At 47.0% G+C, this 23,570-nt stretch overlaps 1 protein-coding gene across 3 annotated transcripts; it reads left to right on the forward strand.

The window, feature by feature from the left end:
• The first annotated feature begins 5,261 nt into the window (after window positions 1–5,261).
• Window positions 5,262–23,078, forward strand: LOC119210159 (serine/threonine-protein phosphatase 2A 55 kDa regulatory subunit B gamma isoform). 3 transcript variants are annotated; one of them, XM_062560620.1, is made up of 12 exons: window positions 5,263–5,386; window positions 6,832–6,994; window positions 7,419–7,734; window positions 10,637–10,794; window positions 15,430–15,527; window positions 15,719–15,884; window positions 16,473–16,585; window positions 17,206–17,383; window positions 18,010–18,174; window positions 18,703–18,872; window positions 20,613–20,704; window positions 21,237–23,078. In XM_062560620.1, the coding sequence occupies exons 4-12, from the start codon at window positions 10,713–10,715 to the stop codon at window positions 21,529–21,531; spliced, it is 1,359 nt and encodes a 452-aa protein (XP_062416604.1). In that variant the 5' UTR covers window positions 5,263–5,386; window positions 6,832–6,994; window positions 7,419–7,734; window positions 10,637–10,712; the 3' UTR covers window positions 21,532–23,078. The 3 variants fall into 3 exon arrangements, with proteins under 3 accessions (XP_037315776.1, XP_062416604.1, XP_037315775.1); XM_037459879.2 differs by lacking the exon at window positions 10,637–10,794 and having other exon boundaries at window positions 5,262–5,386; XM_037459878.2 differs by lacking the exon at window positions 5,263–5,386 and having other exon boundaries at window positions 6,517–6,994.
• The last annotated feature ends 492 nt before the right edge of the window (window positions 23,079–23,570 follow it).

Genomic DNA, 23,570 nt, shown 5'->3' on the forward strand with positions numbered 1-23,570 from the left:
ACAGTCCTGAAGTCTAACAAGTTGGTTGGTGTCTTCTGGCTTGATCGATAGATACAGTTGAGTATCGTCTGCATAACAATGGAAGTTTATGCGGTGTTTTCTGATAACGTCGCCCAAAGGAAGCATGTACAGGGTAAATAGAATCGGTCCAAGCACAGAACCTTGTGGGACTCCGTGACCAACATTCGTGGTCCTCGATGATTCACCGTTCACAAACACAAACTGGGATCGATCCGATAAATAAGATTTAAACCAGCTGAGTGCAGTTCCTTTGATGCCAATCAAGTGTTCCAGTCTCTGCAGCAGGATACGGTGATCGATGGTGTCAAATGCAGCACTGAGGTCCAGCAATACAAGAAAAGATACAAGTCCTTGGTCCGATGCAAGTAGAAGATCATTTGTAATTTTCACCAGTGCCGTTTCTGTGCTGTGATGCATTCGAAATCCTGACTGGAAATCCTCGAACAAAGCATTGTTTTGTAGAAAGTCACATAATTGATTCGCGACAGATTTCTCCAGGATCTTAGCGAGGAAGGGAAGATTAGAGATGGGTCTGTAGTTAGCCAACACCTCTGGAGCTAGGGTAGGTTTCTTCAGAAGAGGTTTAATTACAGCTACCTTGAAGGACTGTGGTACATGTCCTGTCAACAAAGACAGATTCATAATATCCAGTAGGGATGTGCTAATTAACGGAAAAACTTCCTTAAGCAGCTTAGTTGGAATCGGATCCAGGAGACAAGTGGAAGAGTTGGATTTCAAAATTGTAGAAGTCAGTTGATCAAGGTTGATGGAAGAGAAACCATCCAAGTAGGTATCAGGGCCCACGGCTGCGTCCAAGGATCCTACATCCGCGGACGGGTTGGCTCCGGTTGGGGGTAGTAGACCATCAATTTTCTCTTTGATAGTCAGAATCTTATTATTGAAGAAGTTCATAAAGTCGTTACCACTGAGGTCCACAGGAATACACGGCTCGACAGCGCTGTGACTCTCTGTCAGTCTGGCTACAGTGCTGAAGAGAAACCTGGAGTTGTTTTTATTTTTCTCGATTAATGATGAGTAATAAGATGCTCTTGCGTTACGGAGAGCCTTCTTATATGTTTTAACGCTGTCTTGCCAAGTTAGCCTAGATCCTTCTGATTTGGTGGAACGCCATAACCGCTCAAGTTTCCGCACAGTTTGCTTTAGGTTCCGGGTTTGAGAGTTATACCAAGGCGCAAACTTCCTTCTTGTTGCCATTCTTCTTTTGAGGGGAGCAATACCGTCCAGCGCCATTCTCAAAGAGCCTGTGGCAGTATCGACAAGATGGTCGATTTGTGACGGACTGAAGTTTTCACAGGAGTCTTCTGATATCTTGAGACAGGACACTGAACTTAGAGCAGAGGGAATGGTTTCTTTAAATGAGGCTACAGCGGTGTCCGATAAACATCGACTGTAGAAACCCTTGGCAGGAGGAGGAGATTCTGGCAGTAGAAATTCAAAGGTTATCAGACAATGGTCGGACAGGAGAGGGTTCTGTGGAAAGATTGTTAAGTGTTCTATCACAATACCATACACAAGAACCAAGTCGAGGGTGTGGTTAAAACAATGAGTTGGTTTGTTTACAGTCTGACAGAAACCAATTGATTCCAGCAAAGAGAGAAATGAAGTACCAAGGCTGTCGTTATCGACATCCACATGAATGTTAAAGTCACCCACTATAATTACCTTGTCCGTTTTAAGGACCAAACTCGTTAAGAACTGTGAAAATTCACATAAAAATTCAGAATAAGGACCTGGGGCCCTGTACACTATTACAAAGAGAACCGGCTGGATTATTTTCCAGGTTGGTTGTGAAAGACTGAAAGTCAGACTTTCAAATGAGTTATAATCCAGTTTAGGTTTAAGGTTTATTAAAAGGCAGGAGTCATAAATAGCTGCCACTCCACCCCCTCGGCCTGTGCCTCGGGGGATATGAGTATTAACATGACTTGGAGGAGTCGCTTCATTTAAGCTAAAGTACTCCCCATCCGATAGCCATGTTTCAGTAAGACAGAAAATATCAACATGGTTGTCAGATATTAGTTCATTTACTAAAACAGCTTTAGAGCACAGAGATCTAATATTCAAAAGACCCCCTTTAATTCTCCTAGTTTGTTGCACAGTTGTATTGTTACATTTAACTTTGATTAAGTTATTAAATATAACTCCTCGGTTGTTTACCTTTAACTTAAATAACGGTGTCCGTGGGGCAGAAACAGTTTCTATAGAGTTAATTACGCTGAGTGACTGCTCGGAATGAAGCGCAGAGAAGTGTGTAAGACTGCGACTCTGCTTCCTGGTCTGAACTCTGGGTCATGGATTAAGTCCATTAAGAAACTGGGTCAGGTTCTTAGAAATGAGTTGAGCTCCATCCAAAGTTGGATGGATGCCGTCCCTCCTAATCAGACCAGGCACTCCCCAAAACGTTTTCCAGTGATCAACGAAGCCCACATTATTTACTGGGCACCACCTCGACAACCAGCGGCGGAATGACGACATGCGGCTATACATGTCGTCACTGATCAAGTTTGGGAGGGGGCCAGAGAAAACTACGGTGTCCGACATTGTTTTAGCGTATGTACACACCGATTCCACGTTAACTTTTGTGACTTCCGAGTGGCGTAACCGGGAGTCATTACCGCCGACATGTATTACAATCTTACTGTATTTACGTTTATCCTTAGCCAGCAGTTTAAGATAAGACTCAATGTCGCCCGCTCTGGCCCCGGGGATACAAGTGACTATGGCCCCTGGTTTCGCTAACTTCACGTTCCTCAGAATGGAGCTACCTATAACCAGAGTTGGCTTCTCAGCGGGTGTGTCGCTGAGTGGGGAGAAGCGGTTTGAAACGTGAAGTGGTTGGTGGTTAACCGTGTGCTTCGACTTAGACTTATGCTTATTCCGGACAGTCACCCAGCCTCCCGGCCGCTCGGGGGTTGCCGGGGGACGGTTAGCAGGAGCAAACGATACGTCTATGTGGTCCGCACCGACTATAGGAGATGGCTGGTTAACAGCGGCTACCTCCATGGTGCGGAGCCGTGCTTCTAACTCACTAAGCCTCGCCTCCAAGCGATCAAATATACTGCACTTCTTACATGTACCATTATCCGTAAGGGAGGCAGAGGAATAGCTAAACATGTGACACACCGAGCAAGAGAGAGCAGGGGAGGTAGGGAGGGAAGACATCACAATGTTAGCTGCTAAGCTAATGCTAAAAGAGGTAGCGCTAACGCTAAACAACGTCTAAGCAACTATTCGTTTAAACGACAAAGTGCTGGACGGCGAGGCGTTTAACAACGTCTCACGTAGATAATTCGCCGCTTGTACTGACAATATCACGACAGAATCAACTTCTCACCATCCCATAATCCTCCAGGAGTTAAATTAGACCCCAGACAACCCGGGTAATGCCCCCTCCTCCCTAAACATGTCATACACAAGTAGAAACAGAAGAAATAGGTCCCCAACTCAGCCGCCGATGTTTGTGCACGTGAGGAATAATGTGCATGCGTCCACCTCTCTGTCTTTATCTTGTCCATTTCCCCATCACGCTTAAGTGTGTGTTTCCATGCATGTAATGATTGTGTTTATGTCTGCACACTTACTTGCTACTTTGTTTGTGTGTGTGTGTGTGTGTGTGTGTGTTCGGAGGATATAAGGGACGTTGCCTTGCCCCTGAGGCTTCTCATAATCCGCCCAGTCCCACCACTCCCCAGGGGCTGTGGTTTCATACGGGTTGCCATTACTGTAGTGACCCCCCCCCCCCCCCCCCCCCCGCCCCCTTTAGGGGATTACAGTGCTGTCTCGCGCTCGAGGCTCCGCGTTGATCCATCGTCTGCTGACTGTATTTAAGCACTCGCTTAATGTGCTAATAGCGTTAGCCTGTGGAGGCGATGCTGAGCATTTAACGTTCATCTCCTAAAAGCTCTTTGTCCGTTGGAAATGCTGATTTCATGGATGGCGGCTTGGGTCCACCGGTGATCAGTCAGGATCACAAAATATGAAGTGAGCTTCTGGATGTCGCTATGACATGATAGCGAGACGCTCTGGGATTGTTTCACTGTATGTTGGGTTAAAGTTGGGGGGCAAGGACAACTTCCTGCTCAGACAGTGGACTTCATGTGTGTGGGTATCCAAGGCAATGAGGAAAGGTCACTGGGCCACGGCTACAGCGTCAAACCTCCCCCCAGGCAGAGGGACGGATGATTCTCTTCACATTTTGGGGATCACAGAGCACGATGGAGAAGTGGAGGGGGAGAACATTATCTTTCCCCATTCATAGTTCTGTGTGTGTGTGTGTGAGAGTGAGAGAGAGAGAAAGAGAGAGAGTCTGCACGGATGAGAGTGTGTTCTCCACAGGCTGTTCTTGGGTTGCTAAGCAACCCTCTGTCTGCACACAGGAGTGGGGGTGGGAAGGGAGAGTAGCGCCAGGTCAATGGAGACAGACGCTTGCAAGCATTGCTGAGTCCGATTGGACACACCGGTTTTTCTGATGGGAGATGCCGATCAGTATCACGTCTACCGGCACGAGGCCTTAATTGTGTTTGGGTCTCACAGTCCACATCCCCCCCCTAGAAAGTCCATTCAATGTAACAGGAGCTGACTCTGAGGTAAGGATGGGCACATTTGTGAGTTGGATTTGTTTTGGTTCGTTTTAGCCCAAAAATTGCATTTTTTTTGGAAAAACATCTAATCGTCATCAATAATTCTTCAGATCTTTTTTGATTTCAAAATCCTTCCTGTATTAAAACAATGTACCCGTACTTTGCCGTTATGGTTAAATGGGCCGGACGATGATTGGCACCTGTGTCCCTCATCTCTCCAGTGAGGGAGGGATGGTGTGACGACACCGTACAACTCACCCAAGGGCGACGGGTCCAAGTGAAGTCGGAGATGGTGGGTGATCACCGTCTGCACCGTCACCAGGGCAACGGGACCAGTCGGGGGGCCAAGCCGTCGCAGCTGAATGGCACAAATGAGTCCTCTTTGTCACAGACCCAGGGTCAGCAGGTTAACAAGGACAAGCTGGAGTGGATTTACTGCACCGGAAGAAAAACTGCCACACACAAAGGGAGAAGATGGTCATTCTTGTATTAAAGTAATGTGTGTGGTGGTTCTATGGAGTTGATTTCTACATGCTCTGACTTGGATGAATTCTGTGCAATCTCGGTTGTGCAAACTCCTCTGGCAGCCTTTTCATAATACAACCTAAATACAATCTTTCTGCAAAAAAAAAAAAAGAACTGATTTTTTATAAATTATTTTTTTTCTTCTAAATGTTCAGTTGGATCCATTCATGGTTTTCCACGCTGGAACGCCTCATGTTACCTGCCAGCAACCAAATGCAGAGAGACATCGCTACCAGCCGGTAAGAGAAGGTTCAACGTTTAGATAGAAGTTAACCAGTGACGCCACAGCAGGTGTTTGCCACGGACCTGATGGAGGTCGGACTTGATGAGAAGTAAACAGTTCAGGTTGATCTATTTTCTTTATTCCCACTGCAATTCAAAACTAAGGGATATGTAGTCAATGATATTTCTAATGGTATTTTGTGTTCAATGTCTTCAAACTGCTTGTTTTCTTTGAACACCAATTTAAAAAATGGAGTTTGTGAAATTATTAACTTTATGCAGCACTAACAGCCCTTAATGATCAAATGCAATATCTAAACGTGTCTTTACAACTTTGGTCCATTTATGAATACCAATATGGAAGCACGTCAAAAATGAATAAACCTTATCTCTTGCCTCTCTGCAAATGAGTCAAATGTCCCACTGATGGGACCTTCAGAAAGAGCTAAACTCCAAACCTTATGGGTTTATAGATTTAACTGGGGTGGGGATTTAGCTGGCATATGGGTGGGCTGAATAGGTAGAGCAGTGATAGAACAGTAGCTATATGTGGTAAACAGTGGGTGGGCTTCAGGGAGCTTTGTGGTGGATGTTAGGCTGGCAGGGGGCAGTTAGAAGGGCAGGGGGCAGTTAGAATATGCCAGTGGAGCGTTGCCCATAGTTGGGGGAAGGCACTACTGGCAGTCTTGGTGTAAGTCAGATAAACCTCTCTGCTTGTTCCCTACTGTGGGGGAAGAGGAGGGGGGGGGGTTAAAGCCTGGTGGCAGACAGCCAGCACCAGTGATGGCACCAACTGTCACTGGCAGCATGTCACGCTGCCGCCACGCTGACCAAAGCTGTGTGTGAATTTAAGTATGGCTCCTGCAGTCTGCAGTTATTTCGCAACGTGCCAGGCAATATGGTTGAACTATTTATCCTGATGTTATTAAGATTATTCTTGTTTGTTGTATGTATTCTCCTGTGTGTGTGCGCTAATTGAATAATTTCTCCATATAAATCCTCCAGTGGTCACTGTACCACGGCTCATATTCAGCACTCAGTCAAGTGAAACGGTCCTAATTTCATCCTCTCTCCTTTCTCCCCCCATTACTCACCGCCCAATGAGATACTGCCAGTTCCGCTCTTCAACCCACCCACTCCCTCCCTCTGTTCCTTTTTTTTCTATCTAATTGTCAAGGACACAAAAAAAGCAACATAGAAATCAACACAATCCCTGAACAACGGCAGATAGAAAAAATAAGACATCCTTCTCCGTCTCTCCATCAATTTTAGTCACCTGCAGTCAGTGGTCGTGCACATCTCAGCTCAGTGAGGATAGGCTGAGGCCAAGTAGTGGGCGGGGCCTGCTCTGATGCATCTCACACGTACCACCAGCGCAGCAGGACAGATCCTCTCTCTCTCTCTCACTCACTCTCCCTCCCCCTTTCTCTACCTCTCGGTCCGCCTTTCACACATACGCCAGAGCGCAGACTGCAGCAGAACGCAGGGCCGGCAGGATTTTCCTCCTCACACTGCTACAGCTGAGAAACCAGAGAGCGACAGTCACCCGGCCGGCGAGGAGGGAGACGTTGTTCGTGGAGGATCCACCGAGGAGTACCTGACTCGGCGAGCCGCCAATCGCATAGGTGAGTGAGTGTGAGTCCCGCTCTGTGTGTGTGTGTGTGTGTGTGTATCCGTGTGTCCATGAATGTGAGTTCACTGCAGAAGCAGCAGCAGCAACAGCAGCACTGCAGATACACCAACCAGGGGCTTTGCTCATCCCTCTCTCCCCTCCCCCCACTCTCCTCCTCTTCATCTACTCTCTTCTCCTGGAGCATTAACAAGTAGGGACTTTTCCCATTTCACATCAGGAGACCTCAGAAGTGTGTCCGTGGCGTGTTTGCAAGAGTAGCATCAGTCAGGCCACACCTGGACCCAGCAGCTGCAGAGCGGGACACGTGTGGGCGGGGGGGGGGGGTTCGGGCCCTGGATCTCCTCTCTTGCCAGAGACCAATCGAGCTCACTCCTGAGCGGATTTTGAACTGTTTTCCAACAATCCTCCGCCTGCAGGTCTGCGCCTGGCCCTCAAGAAGCGGTTGTGTGGACTCCTCCTGCGGGACCGTCCCAGACCGCCTCCCCGTTTGCGGGTAGGATGCTCGGCCTTGCGCCCTTGTGCTGAGGAGGCGTCTGCGGGCAACAGTATGGGCGCTGTGCTGGCCGGCATCCCCACCACCCCCTCCACCACCTCTCTGCCGCCACCACCACCACCACGCTGCCCCACCGAGACGGGCGCTTCCCCCGGCCCCGCTGATGGGCGAAGACACTGACGCCGCCCCGACGCTCGACCACCGCGGCTTCCTCCCCGACCACAACTATGTGACTGAAGGTAAGAGGCCGGCAGAGGAAGCTGCGTGGGACTAAAGGTCACAACATGTTTACTGAGTCGGCCGCCGTGTGAGTGTGTTTCAACGCATTGGACTTTGGGAACGTGTGTGTATGTGTGTGTGTGTGTGTGTGCTCCAGCGCCAAAAGGACGGCTTCCTAATCCTCTTTGAGCTCCGTGTTGATGAGACAGAGTTGTAGACAAGAGGTCTTCTGGGGGGTTTTGTTTGCTTATGCTTTTGTAACCACTTTCTTACCTTGTGTAACAGCTATTCAGTCAAACCGCAGGGAACAATTGATCCGGCCTCCGTCCGAATGTGTGTGTGTGCGTCTCTGTTTGTGTGGGAGAATAGTTCTTTTATCTGTAACAGCAGACATTTCCTGAAAAAAAACAAAAAAAAAACAGCGAGAGATTTCCATTCATTGCACACCAGGCCACCTTTTCACATCACAGATTCAACCACACACGCACGCTGTCCAATCTAATGAACAGAGTATTGCCTCTCAGCCCGGGGGGAATGTTTTAAAAGTCCGGCAGAGCACAACCTGTGCAGATGAACCAATTATTTTGGTCTCATAAAGCACATGGATTATTAACTCGGTTAACACCCCCCCCCCCCCGCTAATCTCAATCACGCCACTAATCTCACCTGGACTCGAGCTTGGCCGTGTGCCTTTCTGCAGGCCCCCCCCCCCCCCCCCCGCCTCCGCTATGTGACACTCGGCTCATGTCTGCCACGCCTCCTAGTCTCCCCCTAGTAATCTGGAATTATCCTCTGGGGGCCACGAACGTGTTGCGAGTTCATTTGTGATCCTCGTAACACTGCAGAAAGGGAACTACGCTTCCCGTGTCTGTGCTGTAATATAATATCCCGCCCTCGGATAGCGTAGTCAAGGGAGACCTGTAGTGCCGCCTGATGATTGTGTCGATGCCTGTGTGTGCGTGCAACTGATTCTTATTGCTGAAAAGAAGGAAGGACGTCTACAGATGTGTCTTTGTTTGTCCGTGCACATTTTTTTCCTCACACAAACGTCACAAGAGAAATATGTCTTGTCCATTTCAGAGAAAGGATTTTGATGGGTTAGTGGCAGGAAATCCGTCCTCACGTCCGTCACCAACCATAAATCGTTGCCATAGCCACAGTCCATGATGATATACATGCCAATTTTCATGCTTGGCCAATATGATTGACAGGTCGTCTCCGCCCACCAATAATGGCGGTATTAATTATTCCACACATCACGGGCAGACGGACATTATTCAGGGTGAATTGCTGATGAGCTCACAGCAAGGTGATCACCCCAGTGAACACGATTGGTCCGACGGGAATGTGCAACACATGGACGGCCCGAAGATAAATAGTTGCAGATGAACAAGCACAAATTGTGCTGTTAAAGTCGATTTCGCGACGGTTCTCCAATAATGACCGAAATGGAGAATTTTCCGTCACAAATCAACAAAATGAGTCATTACCTACCCCCTCCAACCCCCTCCACCTCCTCAATGTGCACCCCATCCCCCGTCCTCCACCCCGTTTCTATCCCCCACTACCTCCCTCTCCTTCCCCATCGGTCCTCTAATGCAACTCGCAGCATTGCCCGGTGCTGAAGTGGTGCATCTGCCAAACAATTATCCAACAGTGCTCCGTAGGCTGCCCAAACACAACGTGCCTCCGTGTGTGTGTGTGTGTGAGAAAGAGGAAAGACTAAGTGGGGTGCACGTGATTTAACGCTTGGATGTACTTGGTCAGCTACTGTGTGTCTTTCCATCTTTATTTTCCGTCCGTGTCGCATTCATATTCATGTCTTTGTTTTTGTTGGCCTGGGTCTGTGAATGTGCGAGGGTATTGTGTGTTTGTGTATGTGTGCGCGCGTATAATTCAGTGCGTGTGTGGATCTTCCCGTGGGGATTCCCCTGCCCTTTAACTCCTACAAGGGAGGGATGCTTAACCTCGCTCTTCCTAAACCTCCCCTCCCTTCCTCCCTTCCTCCTCTCCTCCATCTCTTCCTCTAACTTCTTTTGCCCTCCTCGACATCTCCCTTTGCTACACCTTCACCTCCGACTGGAGCAGCATCGGGTTCAAGGGTGGATGAGGAAATAATACAAATAATTAGCTATTGCATCAGCATTCTGATGTATAACACTTTTGTCAGTTTGTAAATGAATTATTTATGACTGTCTCCGTGTCATAAATAATGCAAGCACACTAACCCCCATAACTATTGTGCACCATATACAAAAGTATCAATGCCAAGAAAAACATAAAATGCTAGAATTAACATTGTAAAAACTTTATTAAACATATATATATATATATTGTCATGATTGATATATCAACTGTTATTATTGATAATAATAATTTCAATTGTTGCTCATGCAAACATGACCGTTTATAAATTGCTTTTGTCTTTAGAGACCTTCGATGAGCCGATGTCATTATGTTTGACATTTCAGCCGACAGGTTAATCAATATTAAAGGTAATTATTTGTCATCACACCCTTACGCAAGTAAGTGCGCTTCCACCAGCCGTCAGTGCTCTTTTCGAAATTGCCAATCGCCTCCGGGGAAACGTGAGCGCCGTCCACGCTTCCTGTTCCGCTCGCCTGCAAAACCTCATCCGGGAGGAGACGGCCGCTCAAACCCGAGCTGTCTGTCTCCGTCCGTGCTGCATGTTCTGCAATGAGCTTCCTGCCGAACCCGACACGTGAACACATCATGTGCTATGGCATAAGTTGCACCGTCCGTATTTCTATTCTCTGGTGAGCTCTCATGGCCACGTGTGGTGATGCAGTAACTCAGTCCCCCACCCTCAACCCCTCCCACCCTCCCCGGTCCTTCCCTCCTTAACCTCTGCTCCTCCCTGTTGCCCTCCCTCCCTTCCCTCCATCCTTGCTCCTCTTGCAGGGCTGCTCCTGGCTATAGCCTGAAGAGCTCCGCCCCTCCTGTCCACCCCTCTCCACCCCTGGAGCCTTCCCCCAGGATGTTGAGCCCCATCCAGGTCCTGTGCTCCGACATCACTACCCTTTCTCTGGAGCCCGAGCCGTTTGCCTCTTACACTGAAGGTGTGTGCTCTATCCTCTTCTATCCCAAAAGGTCACATCTGTGTCGCACAGTTGCGCCACACGGCCCAAGTGGGACACACTTGTGCGACTGTAACTAGGGGGGGGAGTTGAAAGACGGTGTGTGTGTGTAGTTTGAATCAGGTCGAATTCTCACGTGAGTCTGAGAGCTTGAAATATCTTCAGTATCGCTTTTTCTTCGTCTGTCTCCCTCATCCTTTCTGCGTGTCTCTATTTTTGGACCGTCCTCTTTATTTTCGTCTCAGTCGGCTTTTCTGTGTGGATGAGTGTGCGCTTTGATTTCTTTAAATAGTTTGACAATACACCCCTTCAAAGCACCTGTCTTACTTCTACCTCTCTTCAAGACACATTTTACTATCAGTTCATCTAATTTTGATACATTTAAGATGTGTGTCTGAAAGGAGGGAAAACTTGTTTTCGTTCTGCAAGCCGTCGAATGCGTTTACAAGGATTGTCATTTAAAAAAGGTCCCAGTGTAATTTATTTATCCTTTCAGCTTTGATCACAACCCGAACGGAAAAATAAGCAAGGCGGCATAAATAAACGGCTTCGAGATTTCTGAATACGGGATTACGTTTCAGTATTTATGAGTTGTCGACACATAATCTCTCAATTTTACTTGTCGTACGGATTATATTGGGCGTAAACCAGCTAAGCCCATCATCTTTTTTTTAATGTTACAGTCTGACAAATCTGCTGGGAAAACAAATTGATTTAGCTTTGAGTATTGGTGCAGGAGATGTCACAGCGGGATTACAGGTGTATTTCACACAGGCTGAAGAGGCTTCTCGCTTCCTGATTCTAATTGTTTGCGTCTATAACCATTTGGCTCACAACAGATCTGCTGCTTGTGTGTTTGGGGGGAAACTGCAGATCCCCCACTGTGCCGGGTTTAAATCGCTCCTCTCCACACACGTGAACCTCCAAACACATGCCCCAGTTTTTGTTTTCCTCCTTCAGATAAGACTGCAGGACAGGGTCCAATTTAACGTGTCGCTCCGGCTTCCCCCCCCCCCCCCCCCCCCCCCCTACGTTCCCCTTGCCCTCCCTCCTCTCCTCTCCTCTCCTCTCCCTCCCAGCCGATTTATTTCCCTTCTGGGTAATTGAGTACACACACTTGTGCACGCGTACACAGGAAATGCGGCGTGCGCACAAACAGACACACACCTCCTGCCGAGCGGTGGCCTGTCCTGCCTTTTAAGGCGTGTGTGTTTTTGGCCCTGCTTTAAACGCTCCGTGTTTACCCCGTCCTAAGATTTCTATAATTGGGACTGTAGGGCGTCTGCCCCCCCCCCGTTCGTTCCCTGTCGCGGACTTAAGGAAAACGAAAGAAGGAAATTCACCTCCCTCTACCTCCACCACCAGCCTCATCCATCCCTCCTCTCTTCTTCGCACTGAGCACTCCTCTTAATTTGTAAAAAAAACAAATCAACCATTCTGAAATGATCAATAAACACCTGGTATTTGATCGATGAATCTATACATTTTTGCATCCTAAGGCTGCGTGTTTTGTCAACTGAAGTGTCCAAAACACTGCATTGTTTAGTTTACCATTTAAGAAGAAGAAAAGCACCAAGTAGATGGAGAATATTATTCATCAGTTATATGTTCCCCAAACCGATTTGCATCTTTGCCCCATAAATGCCATAAATGTCCCAAACACCTCTCAGGGCATCAGTGTGGTTATTGCATATTTTCCAATGCTTTTTTTTGTGTCATTGTGTTCATTCATGTTTGTGTGTCGTTTTGTGCTCATACTGTATGTAATACTGTATGTGTGGGCTCATGCAGTCACAGTGTGTTCCCCAGATCCTGCAGTGTGGGGATGAGTCAGACAGGCCTGCTGATGCTAATGGACTGTCTGTGGGAGACGGACACTGCTAGCTTGCTACACTGTAGCACACTCATCCACGCACAATGACTTACAGCTCGACAGCCAAACAGAGTCTCTCTCACACACACACAGACACACACACAGCCGCAGCACTCATGATGATTCTTGTTTCTTCTTGTTTTTCGGCTCTTAGAGGTTTATTCTTCTGTAGTACTTCTTCAAATGTAGAGCATCAGAGAGACAGATGGGTGTGGAGTGTGTGAGTGTGTGTGTGTGTGTGTGTGTGTGTGTGTGTCCGTGCGCATGAGAGTGACAGAGAGAAACACAGAGAGAGGGCTGGTTGAGAATGAGGGACAAAGGTGTGTGCCTCTCCTGTGGCTTTTGCTTAGCTGAGCTTTCTCTCTGCGCTGTGTGGAGACACAGTTGTCTGTTAATGTGTTTGCTGTGTGAGTACCAGTTTGCTGCGCTTGTGATTGTGTGTATTGAAAGCTGCTTGGTGTATGTGTGTTAGTGGAATTCGTTGCATGTGTAGGGGTCATCACGCCATTAACGATCTGCTTTTCCTCAATCTGGACCTTCTCCTGGTATTAATTTAGCGACGTTCGTTAGTGCATCAAACAGCCATGCCGTAATCTTTTTACCGCGCCTCCTTCTTCCTGCCAGGATCGGATGGATGAATCCCACATCCTCCTTCACCCGTGTGCCATATACGGCTAACCGTTACGAGTACGCATGCTACCGGTTGGCTCAGCCTGTTACCATGGCAACCACTTCTCACCGAAAGCCCCCATAACCGCCTCCGCCCCAGCGCCTCATCTCTCCACCTCCCTTCCCATCCTTGCCGTCCATTCTTCCACCAGCAACGGCACCACTCCAAAGACGTAACGTACAGCCAGGCGGCAGAGTGCCGTGGGGGAGGGATGGGAAACAGAGAGAGAGAGATGAATGTGGATAGACAACCAGGAAACAAATGAGAGAGTGAAATGGGGCAAAAGACAGAAACTGGGGAAGGAGAGATGACAGAAGAGCGTGTGGGTGGTGGGGAGGCTGAAATACAAGAAAGGGATTGAAACTGGAGAATAGAGAAGGCCCTGCGGTAAGATCAAGGAACGACACAATGACTGGCAGAAAAATGATGGAAACCAGTAACACAGGAGCAGAGTGAATCGGGTGTTGTTAGGGGAGAGATTAAGGAGCCGTCCCATCATAAAATCTCTCTCTCTGTCACTCTCAAGGCCGACACCAGTTTGACAAGGCTACAGCTCGGATTGAATTTGACTCTCAATAAATACACTTTACACACTTCTATCAGCACTGTGGAACGCAACATCTAAAAAACGAATTTATTGTGAAATCTAACCTGACATTTTTGAAGATGGTATTTGATTATTTGTGGGACAGTAGCAGATTTAAGCATTTGCCACACGACAAAGGTCACACGGCTTTGGAGGCCACGGCAGGACGCCAGGCCGGCAGCTCGTCTGTAAGCCTGGAGGTTGTGTTTTTAGGTTGCACAGCGTTTTAAATTTCATCGTCAGCTACGAGAAGCTTTCATTCAGTTTCCCTGGTTTTATGTTGCACGAGTCACAAATATATGCATCAATGCCTATATACTGTACGGTATTGTTTATGCTAGCCTAGCAACAAAGTGAATTGCTCAGGTTACACTGAAGCAATCACTGCATATAGTTCCAGGTTGGAGTAGACGTGTTTGCTCAGTTCGAAATAATCTGCATCACTACTGTATCACGAGCCAGTACTTGTGTCATGTGACGACGACAATGCAGAGATACGTCTTTATTGTGACTGGTTGATCACGGGTTAGCACTCTTCGGATTTCATCGGTTTACAGGTGAAAATGAGTATATTTATTTCTAATAATCATTCATATGATTTGTTTTATTTTATCAACCTGGATTTACAGCTTTGACGGAGTAAGAACTCCGGTAAATCTCCTTGTACCACAACACCTCTTTGCTTTAACCTCGGCTCATAATTACTTTGAAAGGGATTTTTTTTTCTTCCACCAATTTGTTTTCTTCCTCCAAACCAATCTCTGTCTGCAAATCGAAATGTCTAAATAAAACTCAAATCTGCTGTACAAAGGGAGAGTGGAGGGAGGATTACAAGGCCGAAGGGCAGGGAGGAGATTACATCCAACGCTGAACCAGATTCAGAAATCCCACCGGCATGCTCTTCATTAGCCTCTGTGTTGTGTGATGCAGGAGGGTCCGATGAAAGCATCCAGCCAGTGAGTGCTAAGTGCTTAATGTGCTCCTCATATCAGTGTCACACAGGAAGCCTGTGTTGCTGTTTGGGGACACAGAGCTAGCGAGGGGGACGTTGTTGCCAGCGTCCAAATGGATGCTCCCAGCAATGATGCTTTAATGTCTTTTTGCACTGTGAGTAGTGCGCTACGGACACAATTAGAGTGCATTATTATTCTTACACACACACACTGAGTGGGTCATTGTGAATGTGTCGCCCTGGAACACTGATAACACCTGGGCCAAAACGGCTGTGTGTCTGTGTGTCTCTTTGGTTTTGATGGGCACATTTGGTTTGCTCCGTGTCATCTGAACTCTCTGAAACCTCCTCACACAATTGCAGAATCCTTTGTGTCACTATATTGGTTTAATTCCAAACCCTGATCTGCATATTGAAATCCATTCACCTGTTAATGCGTTGACTGTCGGCCGGCTGAACAGATCACATAGACGACTGATGATGTTCCTCCCTCTCATCTTTGCCTCTCTGCCCCCCCCCCCCCCCCCCCCCCGCAGCCGATATCATCTCCACCGTCGAGTTCAACCACACCGGAGAGCTCCTGGCCACGGGGGACAAGGGGGGCCGAGTGGTCATCTTTCAGAGGGAGCCGGAGGTAAGCGCACACGTTCACACACACACACACAAATGTCCCCTTTTTCATTTGAGCGGTGATGAACGCACTCTGTGGCCCCTCCAGCTACAGTCTGGATTGAATGATAAACAGTTGGTTGTATCAAGTCGACTACGTTTGACTGCGATTGTACATGTGAGGCGATGCAGATTTTTTTTTTTTTCTGTCCACAGAGCAAAGGGGAGCCATTCTCCCAGGGCGAGTACAATGTCTACAGCACCTTCCAGAGCCACGAGCCCGAGTTTGACTACCTTAAGAGTCTGGAGATCGAGGAGAAGATCAACAAGATCCGCTGGCTGCCTCAGCAGAATGCCGCGCACTTCCTCCTCTCCACCAATGGTGAGCGACTTTACCCTTAACTGCCTTAGGTCAGAAAACAGTTTCCTTAAAGTGAGGCGAGAGGGTTGCATCATAATTCTGTGGTGCATTAAGGGTTTGTCTACCATGAGCCCACATTGGAGTTTATGTGTTCTGAGATCTATAGATTAACCCTGAGGGTCTTGTTATTGATTTATTTAAGTACTATGTTATTTATGATTCAGGTTATGGAAAATAAAGAAGACCTGCCTCGGCAGTTGTGGAAATGCTTCTGGGAACCTTTTCAATGTAATATAGAGACCTTCTGTGTCTGTCTGTTGATGAAACGAAAGCTGTCTTCCACAGCTGACAGACTGGAGTACGCTGGATTAGCTTGTCTTTTAAGTCATTTATTTTGAGTTCAATCGCTTGAAATGATTTGGCTCTTCGCACTAAGCTCTTAAAACCGCTCTATTTTGCGAACGTACCAATTTGAGATGTAAATTCCATAATTAGCCTTCTCTGATTTATTTAATCACATCTAATGTTAGATCTCCAGATAGCTTCCTACCGCTTTCAGGTTGAATCTGTTCTTATCGGATTACTTAATATCACCCTTTTGATTCCCAGATAAAACCATTAAGTTGTGGAAGGTGGGTGAGAGAGACAAGCGTCCCGAGGGCTACAACCTGAAGGATGAGGGGGGCCGCATCAAGGACATGTCCACCGTCACCTCCCTACAGGTAACTTCTATCTGTCCCTCTGTCCGTCTCCTTCAGGCACTGAAACATTCATAAATGCTGATTGGTTGTGAAAAATAACTGGGTCAGTGGGCACAGATGTGTTTGCATGTGCAGAAATGGGTCACTGGCACACTGGTGCATGCGTGAGAGCAGCACCGAGGGCGGGGAAGCGCTCTTTTCCCAGCTGTACAGTGCAGAAATACAACATCCGTAATATTCTTACTCTTTGTGAATTTCCGGGTCATATGTACACCAAGGGTGCACGCCGAGTGCATGTGTTTATACGGCGATTGTGCCTTCACTGCGCCACATGCTAATAAGGACACACATTTAAGGAAAAATGTCAAAGAAATTGTGTTTTAATGCAAATTCCATGTTCTGAATGGCCAAACGAGCGCACGCAATGAACTTGCTCTTGATTTTGCCATCAAGCGGGCGAGTTAGGGCTCCATCAATAACGGATTATTATATGTCAAAGAACGTAATTCATGAATTATTAATTCACGATAGAATGGAATTATTTAAATTGAATCTAACCTGTCTGTGTCGTTACCATCTGTCTTCTCCTAATCAGTGACAGCGGACGTTATAAACTGCTCTCTCTCCATCCTCCTCTTAAGGTGCCGGTGTTGATGCCGATGGACCTGATGGTGGAGGTGAGCCCGCGGCGAGTGTTCGCCAACGCCCACACCTACCACGTCAACTCCATCTCCGTCAACTCCGACTATGAGACCTACATGTCGGCCGATGACCTGAGGATCAACCTCTGGCATCTGGACATCACCGATCGCAGCTTCAGTATCCTTTTGTCGGCGTTATATTCCGAGCTGAGAGGATGAGGAGGGAGGACAGACGCGAGCGCACACACACACACACACACACACACACTCGCACAACACACTCCCACGTTGCAAATCCCACTTTGAGGTATGAAGAAATGCACAAAGGCGCACAGTGTTGGGGGAGGGGGGGATATAATTCTTGTAGCTTAATGAATAATTCAAAGGGTGCATAAATATTTCAGCCTCTTTCTGAGTTCTAATCCAGCTCAATAGGACACAGCACAAGCACAACCGCAACCCAGGCGGGATTTATGATATTACAGTTTGTCTGAATATGAAATTACTTTTCTCCTAACAATCCCCCCAAGATACATTTAAATTGGTTTGCTTTATTTCCTCTGTAAATTATTTACATTGTTGTGGTTAAGTATGCATTTGCATACACACATATTTTTGCTTTTTTGTACGTAGTTTATGAACTTCAAACATAATCTAATTTCTCATTGAGACAGTTATTGAACGGAACTCATAAATGAATGAATGAATGAATTCACGCTGACTCCATCGGGTTAAAACCAAGTGCATCGCCTTGGGAGGAAAACTGTCTCTGACGTTTCCCTGAGCGAGCGTCTCTTCTCTCAGACATCGTGGACATCAAACCAGCCAACATGGAGGACCTGACGGAGGTGATCACGGCGGCCGAGTTTCACCCCCATCACTGTAACCTGTTTGTGTACAGCAGCAGCAAAGGAACCCTGCGCCTCTGTGACATGAGGGAAGCGGCGCTGTGCGACAAACACTCCAAATGTGAGTGTTTCTCCTGTTTACTTCTGATCTGAGGGAAATTACTCACAACTATCGGAAGACATTTGCTATTTATTTGTGGCCGCTGCGGGACTAATATTAATTACTTGGGGATTCTTCTGACTTTTCATTTAGCTTACAAAAATCAACTGGCAGAGACTTTCTCACGGTCCTTAATCCATCATATCGGATTATAATTATTAGTTTGCTTTATCGTCTATGGTTCAGAGTGGGACAGTCTGTTATTCTAGTGGTTTGACACTCAGCACCATGTTTTCAATTTGTAATGTTAATCAACTGAAACCAGAGGTAATTGGAAAATAAATTCTTCAAAATTAGGAACCGTATTCCTCCAAATCATATTTTGCTGTTATTTCATACATTAACATAACATAGTGAACCCCAAAATCTACTGTTCTTTACAATTACAATTAAAAGGGCTTTAAGTTCTATATAAATGTGACTGTGATGAGATGTGCTGATGTTGAAAAACGCAGCATCTCCCCATCATCCTCTCCTGTTCCCCTGCAGTGTTCGAGGAGCCCGAGGACCCCAGCGCCCGCTCCTTCTTCTCCGAGATCATCTCCTCCGTGTCGGACGTGAAGTTCAGCCACAGCGGTCGCTACCTGCTCACCAGAGACTACCTGACTGCCAAAGTCTGGGACCTCAACATGGAGAGCAAGCCCCTGGAGACGTACCAGGTGCGTGACGTGAGGGACAATGAACATGCAAAAACATGAGGATGGATGTTGTCTCTGGGATGAGGTTTAAACTGATCAGTAGGCGAGGAAGCGCAAAATCACTCTTTTAATCCGCTCATCTGTCGAGTCACTCTAATCTTATGTTGTTGCTTTGTCGGCTGACAACATTCAGCCCGAGCCGACAGGCTCCATTGTAAAACATCGGTGTCCGTACTCCACCTGCCGCATGCGGAGTGCTCTGTATTAAATCTTCAGCCAGCTGACTCACTGTCCCTTTGCTGACGGACAGCACTGTCCGAATTACTGATGACAGAAATGAATCACGGGAGGACGTTTGTCCCACAGAACCTTCTTCTTCTCGTCAATGCACCACCACCAGAAACTTTTGTCTGTCAGACAGTAATTAGGCATTGTGGCGTCTATGTGGGATACAGATGAAGGGGGGCTCGACGGGGGGCTTGAAAATGCACACAGACAAAACCAAGAAGGATGCTTTTACTTTTCTTTGCATGTTCTCCTTTTCATCACGTTGTCCCACATATCACTTGTGTTTAAGAGCTTACCACAGGCCACCCCATCTGCTGTATGGATCCATGTGCAGTAGAAGCTCAACTCCTTTTTGGTGTGTCAGTTTAGCATTTCGAACATGTGTGTGTGTCTGCATGTGTGTGTGTCTGTGTGTGTGCGCGCGTGCCTTACGTGTGAGGGCCTATGTGGCAGCGGAGAGTGGGAGGCCAAGACGCACTGGAGCTATTTATAGTCCGAGCCTCCACTCATATAGTGAGACGGCAAGGAGGGATACCTCACACTGTGCCCGACACCTAGATCTGCAATGCAGCATGGTGGGAGGGAGGGAGGGAGGGAGGGAGAAGAGGGGTGAGGGTTTGGGAGGGAGTCTGGGGAGAGGAGGGGAGAAGAAAGAGGGGGAGGCGAGTGTAAATGAGTGGATGAAAAAGAAGGTTGAAGGGAGTAAAGGGATATTCCAGCTAAGCTGCTCTTATTTTGGTAAATTTACAGTCTCATTCCTCCTGTACACTTGAATAATAAGCCCATATCCATGAGAGATGAGGCAATGTGCTCTAAATCAGAGACGCTGCAGACTGGAGAAAAAACCGACACCATATAATTTCTCCCCGATCAGAAAGGACCCACAGGAGGAAACTAAAACGTCACCTGATTTGATTTACAACCATGAGCCGACCTCAGCTCGACTATTTATTGACTGCAAGGCGACTATCGACTGCTGACTTTATGCAGAATGCGAAAACAGGGGGCTCAGAGCGGACTGCAGGCGGAAGGTGTAGGTTTCATCCTCTTGCATCACGGTGCTGACACACTGCAACGACAGCAGGGGGAAAAGCGCGGTTAGCCGATGTGCGCGTGTCCTCACGTGTGTGTGTGTGTGTGTGTGTGTGTGTGTACACCATCACGCCCTTGGTGGGTTTGGATGTTAATGGGTTTACTGATACGGAAAAGGAGTTTAGATTAAAATGTATCCTGGCCCTTCATATTGCTCAGGGCTGCTGTTGTGTCTCATCAGAGTTCCCTTCGGGGAGGTTTGTGTTACAACTTGGCCACATTTAATGTGGTTTGCCTGTGCTGTGCGTGCATGCATGCGTGCGTGTGTGTGTGTGTGTATTACGTGTACAGACACAGAGTAGATACCTGGTGGTGAAGCAGCTGTGAACTGGACTCATTTGAATGGTTTCTTTGTGTGTGTGTGTGTGTGTTCTCCTGCAGGTGCACGATTACCTCCGCAGCAAGTTGTGTTCACTTTATGAAAACGACTGCATCTTCGACAAGTTTGAGTGTGCGTGGAACGGCTCGGACAGGTACCTGAAGTGCCCGGATGTGGGTTTGTTTCTTCCAGGATGAGAACTTGTGCTCTTATTTCTTTTTGGAGTGGTAGATACTTTTTAGAGTCAGAAGATTGTAATGGTAGAAAAGCTGTATTCTTTCTATGCACCCATAGAGTGCAGTTGCAGTGAGTAATATAAATTATTTAATTGTAGTTAGTAGTTCTAACTGCTGACAGCATTTTCTATCTGAATGTTCCATCTTATTGTTTTAGAAAAAACATGTTTGAGTTTTTGAGAATAAGTTTGTGACAAACTGAGTCAGTGGTATGATGATCAATGGATTTGCCCAAATACTTAAGTACAATATTGAGGTAGTTTTTATTGTACTGTATCGTTATGTATAATCAATGTACCAAAATCACCTGTTTTACAGTACGTTTTTACTTTAACATATAAGTATAGTACAGTGCAACGTTTGAGACGGGTTTAGGAAATCAATGTCCGGACCGCGGTGAACTCATCCATTGTCTCCTCTTCTCCTCCTCCTCCTCCTCCTCCTCATCAGCGTGATCATGACCGGAGCCTACAACAACTTCTTCCGTATGTTCGACCGCAACACCAAACGGGACGTGACCCTGGAGGCCTCGCGGGAGAGCAGCAAACCGCGAGCGGTCCTGAAGCCGCGGCGGGTCTGTGCCGCCGGGGGAAAGCGCCGGAAGGACGACATCAGCGTGGACAGCCTGGACTTCACCAAGAAGATCCTCCACACGGCCTGGCACCCGACGGAGAACATCATCGCCATCGCCGCCACCAACAACCTGTACATCTTCCAGGACAAACTCAACTCCGAGATGCATTAACGAAGGGGGTCACAGCGGTGGACGCCATCGAGTTTACGCCTGAACACACAGCTATGCCAGAATGTACACGTTTAGAGACGTCCACACGGGAATATGCCTAACGCCCACTCGGTCAGAAAACACACACACACATACATCTAGTTCCCCCTCTCCCCAGCCTCCCAGAGCTGAAAGGACCTAGAACGGGCTAGAAAGGGAAACATCCTGGATTACGGATTGCAAAAAAGGAAGAAAAAGGTGTGGATCCCTCCATTGTCAACCTCTGGATCGCTGTGTTTATTGCAAGAGCTCATCTTCTGAGGGGGAGAACCCCCCCCCCCCCCCCCCCGGAGTAGAGAGACGTTTACATGTGTGTCTTCATTTTATTTTCTACTCCTCTTCCTCTCCTTTTTTTTTGCTAGAGCAAAGCCTATTCTTGTCCCCCCCCCCCCTGCTCACTGTTTTGTGTAAAGGTGAAAAGGTGGCGTTTACGTTTGTTTCGTCCAGATCAGCTGCACCCCGTTCTGTTTTTGTAACCTCGCGTCCAATTACTGATTATTGATTATGATGGCAATGTGTGATGAGCAAAGGATGAAATCAGGACCTTCCCCCCTCGACCCAAGTGCACCCAGACGCCCGTGAGCTGCGTTTAGTGAGGTAAAACATCTGCAGTCCTGCAGCTGGAAGCAAACGTCAGCCTGATATGAGCATGCGCACTTGTATCGGCTCCACACTGCGCCTTTCAGTCATTAATGTCGTCTCTGGCCTTTTACAAACTTCTCTGATTGTGGATTTCTGCTTCCGGTCCGGGGCTACGTCGCGTGCTACTTTGCAGTAAAATACAACTCCAATCAAGCAAAACAAAACAAAACAAGAAAAAAAGCTGTTTTAAAAATGAACTAAATCATTTCAACAATCGAGCAAAGAGATGCTGCATGTGAAACCAATTTAGCCATAGGTGTTTATAAATTGACTGACTGACTTGGCTGCCTTCTTAACCATTTAGACCAAGCTGTACAAAGGCTTCAGGGGCCCCGGGGCCCCGCGCAGGATGAGTAACCATAGATGTCTGAGCTCTCCTACCTTTATTTGTGTCTTCGGACAGTGACGCATGTTTACCAGTGTTTGGTTCACACACTTACATGTGCATTCTGAATGAAGCCGTCCAAGAATCAGCTTGTACTCAAGAAGAATGTGGAATGTTTCCATTAATGTTATTTTCTAAAAGAAGAAAATTTGAAAAATACTAGGGCCTATTTGGTGTCTGTATATATCAACTTTGCTTTTCACGTGTATGATTTTCTTTTACATCTGAGATCATCTGAATCGTCTCCAAATACAGAGAGATGGAACTCAGCCTCCTCACTGATTGTTTTGCTGATGTGCAGACGCTTTCATTCTAGGAAACTGTTTTTTTTGTCATTAGTCCACCACGTCCTGACCAAACTAATGTTGATTCACACATTTTTGTGTTGATGTATGTTGATGACAAAATTGTCAAATGGACAGTTATAAATAATGTTAATATGTTTTTTCCTGAATAAAGATTTCAAAGAAATTGCATCCAATGGGCGTACAGCTGTGATTTGTATTGCAATATAATTATACAAGACTGATTGCCAGGTCATTATGGAAATTCAAATGGACCTGTTATGGTCATTAATAGTCACGTGGTCTGAGGCGCCCTCTAGTGTCATCACACACGATTGTTGAGTTGAGTTTCCACACCAAAAAGATATTTTTCCCCTGCTATACTACGGTGGCCGAGAAGGTTCAGACAAATACAAAAGCAACAACACAAACGCAAACGCCACAACACAACACGAACGCCAAAACACAAAATACAAAAGCCACATCACAACCGCAAATGCCGCAACGCAACACGAACGGCGCAACACAACACGAAAGCGAAAACGGAAGTAGCTGCCCACGGGAGCGAGCGTATTTTGGAGGAACGGAGCTGGAGGATGCCAGATCGTTTAAGAAGTAAGTGAAACATGATTCCTTGCGGCTACAGTTAAAGTAAGGAATCATGTTTCACTTACTTCTTAAACGATCTG

The sequence above is a fragment of the Pungitius pungitius genome, chromosome 2 (genome assembly GCF_949316345.1).
Source record: "Pungitius pungitius chromosome 2, fPunPun2.1, whole genome shotgun sequence".
Lineage (NCBI taxonomy): Eukaryota > Metazoa > Chordata > Actinopteri > Perciformes > Gasterosteidae > Pungitius > Pungitius pungitius.

Bases quoted from the DNA above. Each gene is read 5' to 3' on its own strand.
- LOC119210159 (XM_062560620.1), top strand. From the start codon at position 10,713: ATGTTGAGCCCCATCCAGGTCCTGTGCTCCGACATCACTACCCTTTCT. The intron at 16,586-17,205 runs GTAACTTCTATC...CCTCCTCTTAAG, and splicing joins CCACCGTCACCTCCCTACAG to GTGCCGGTGTTGATGCCGAT. The intron at 18,175-18,702 runs GTGAGTGTTTCT...GTTCCCCTGCAG, and splicing joins GTGCGACAAACACTCCAAAT to TGTTCGAGGAGCCCGAGGAC.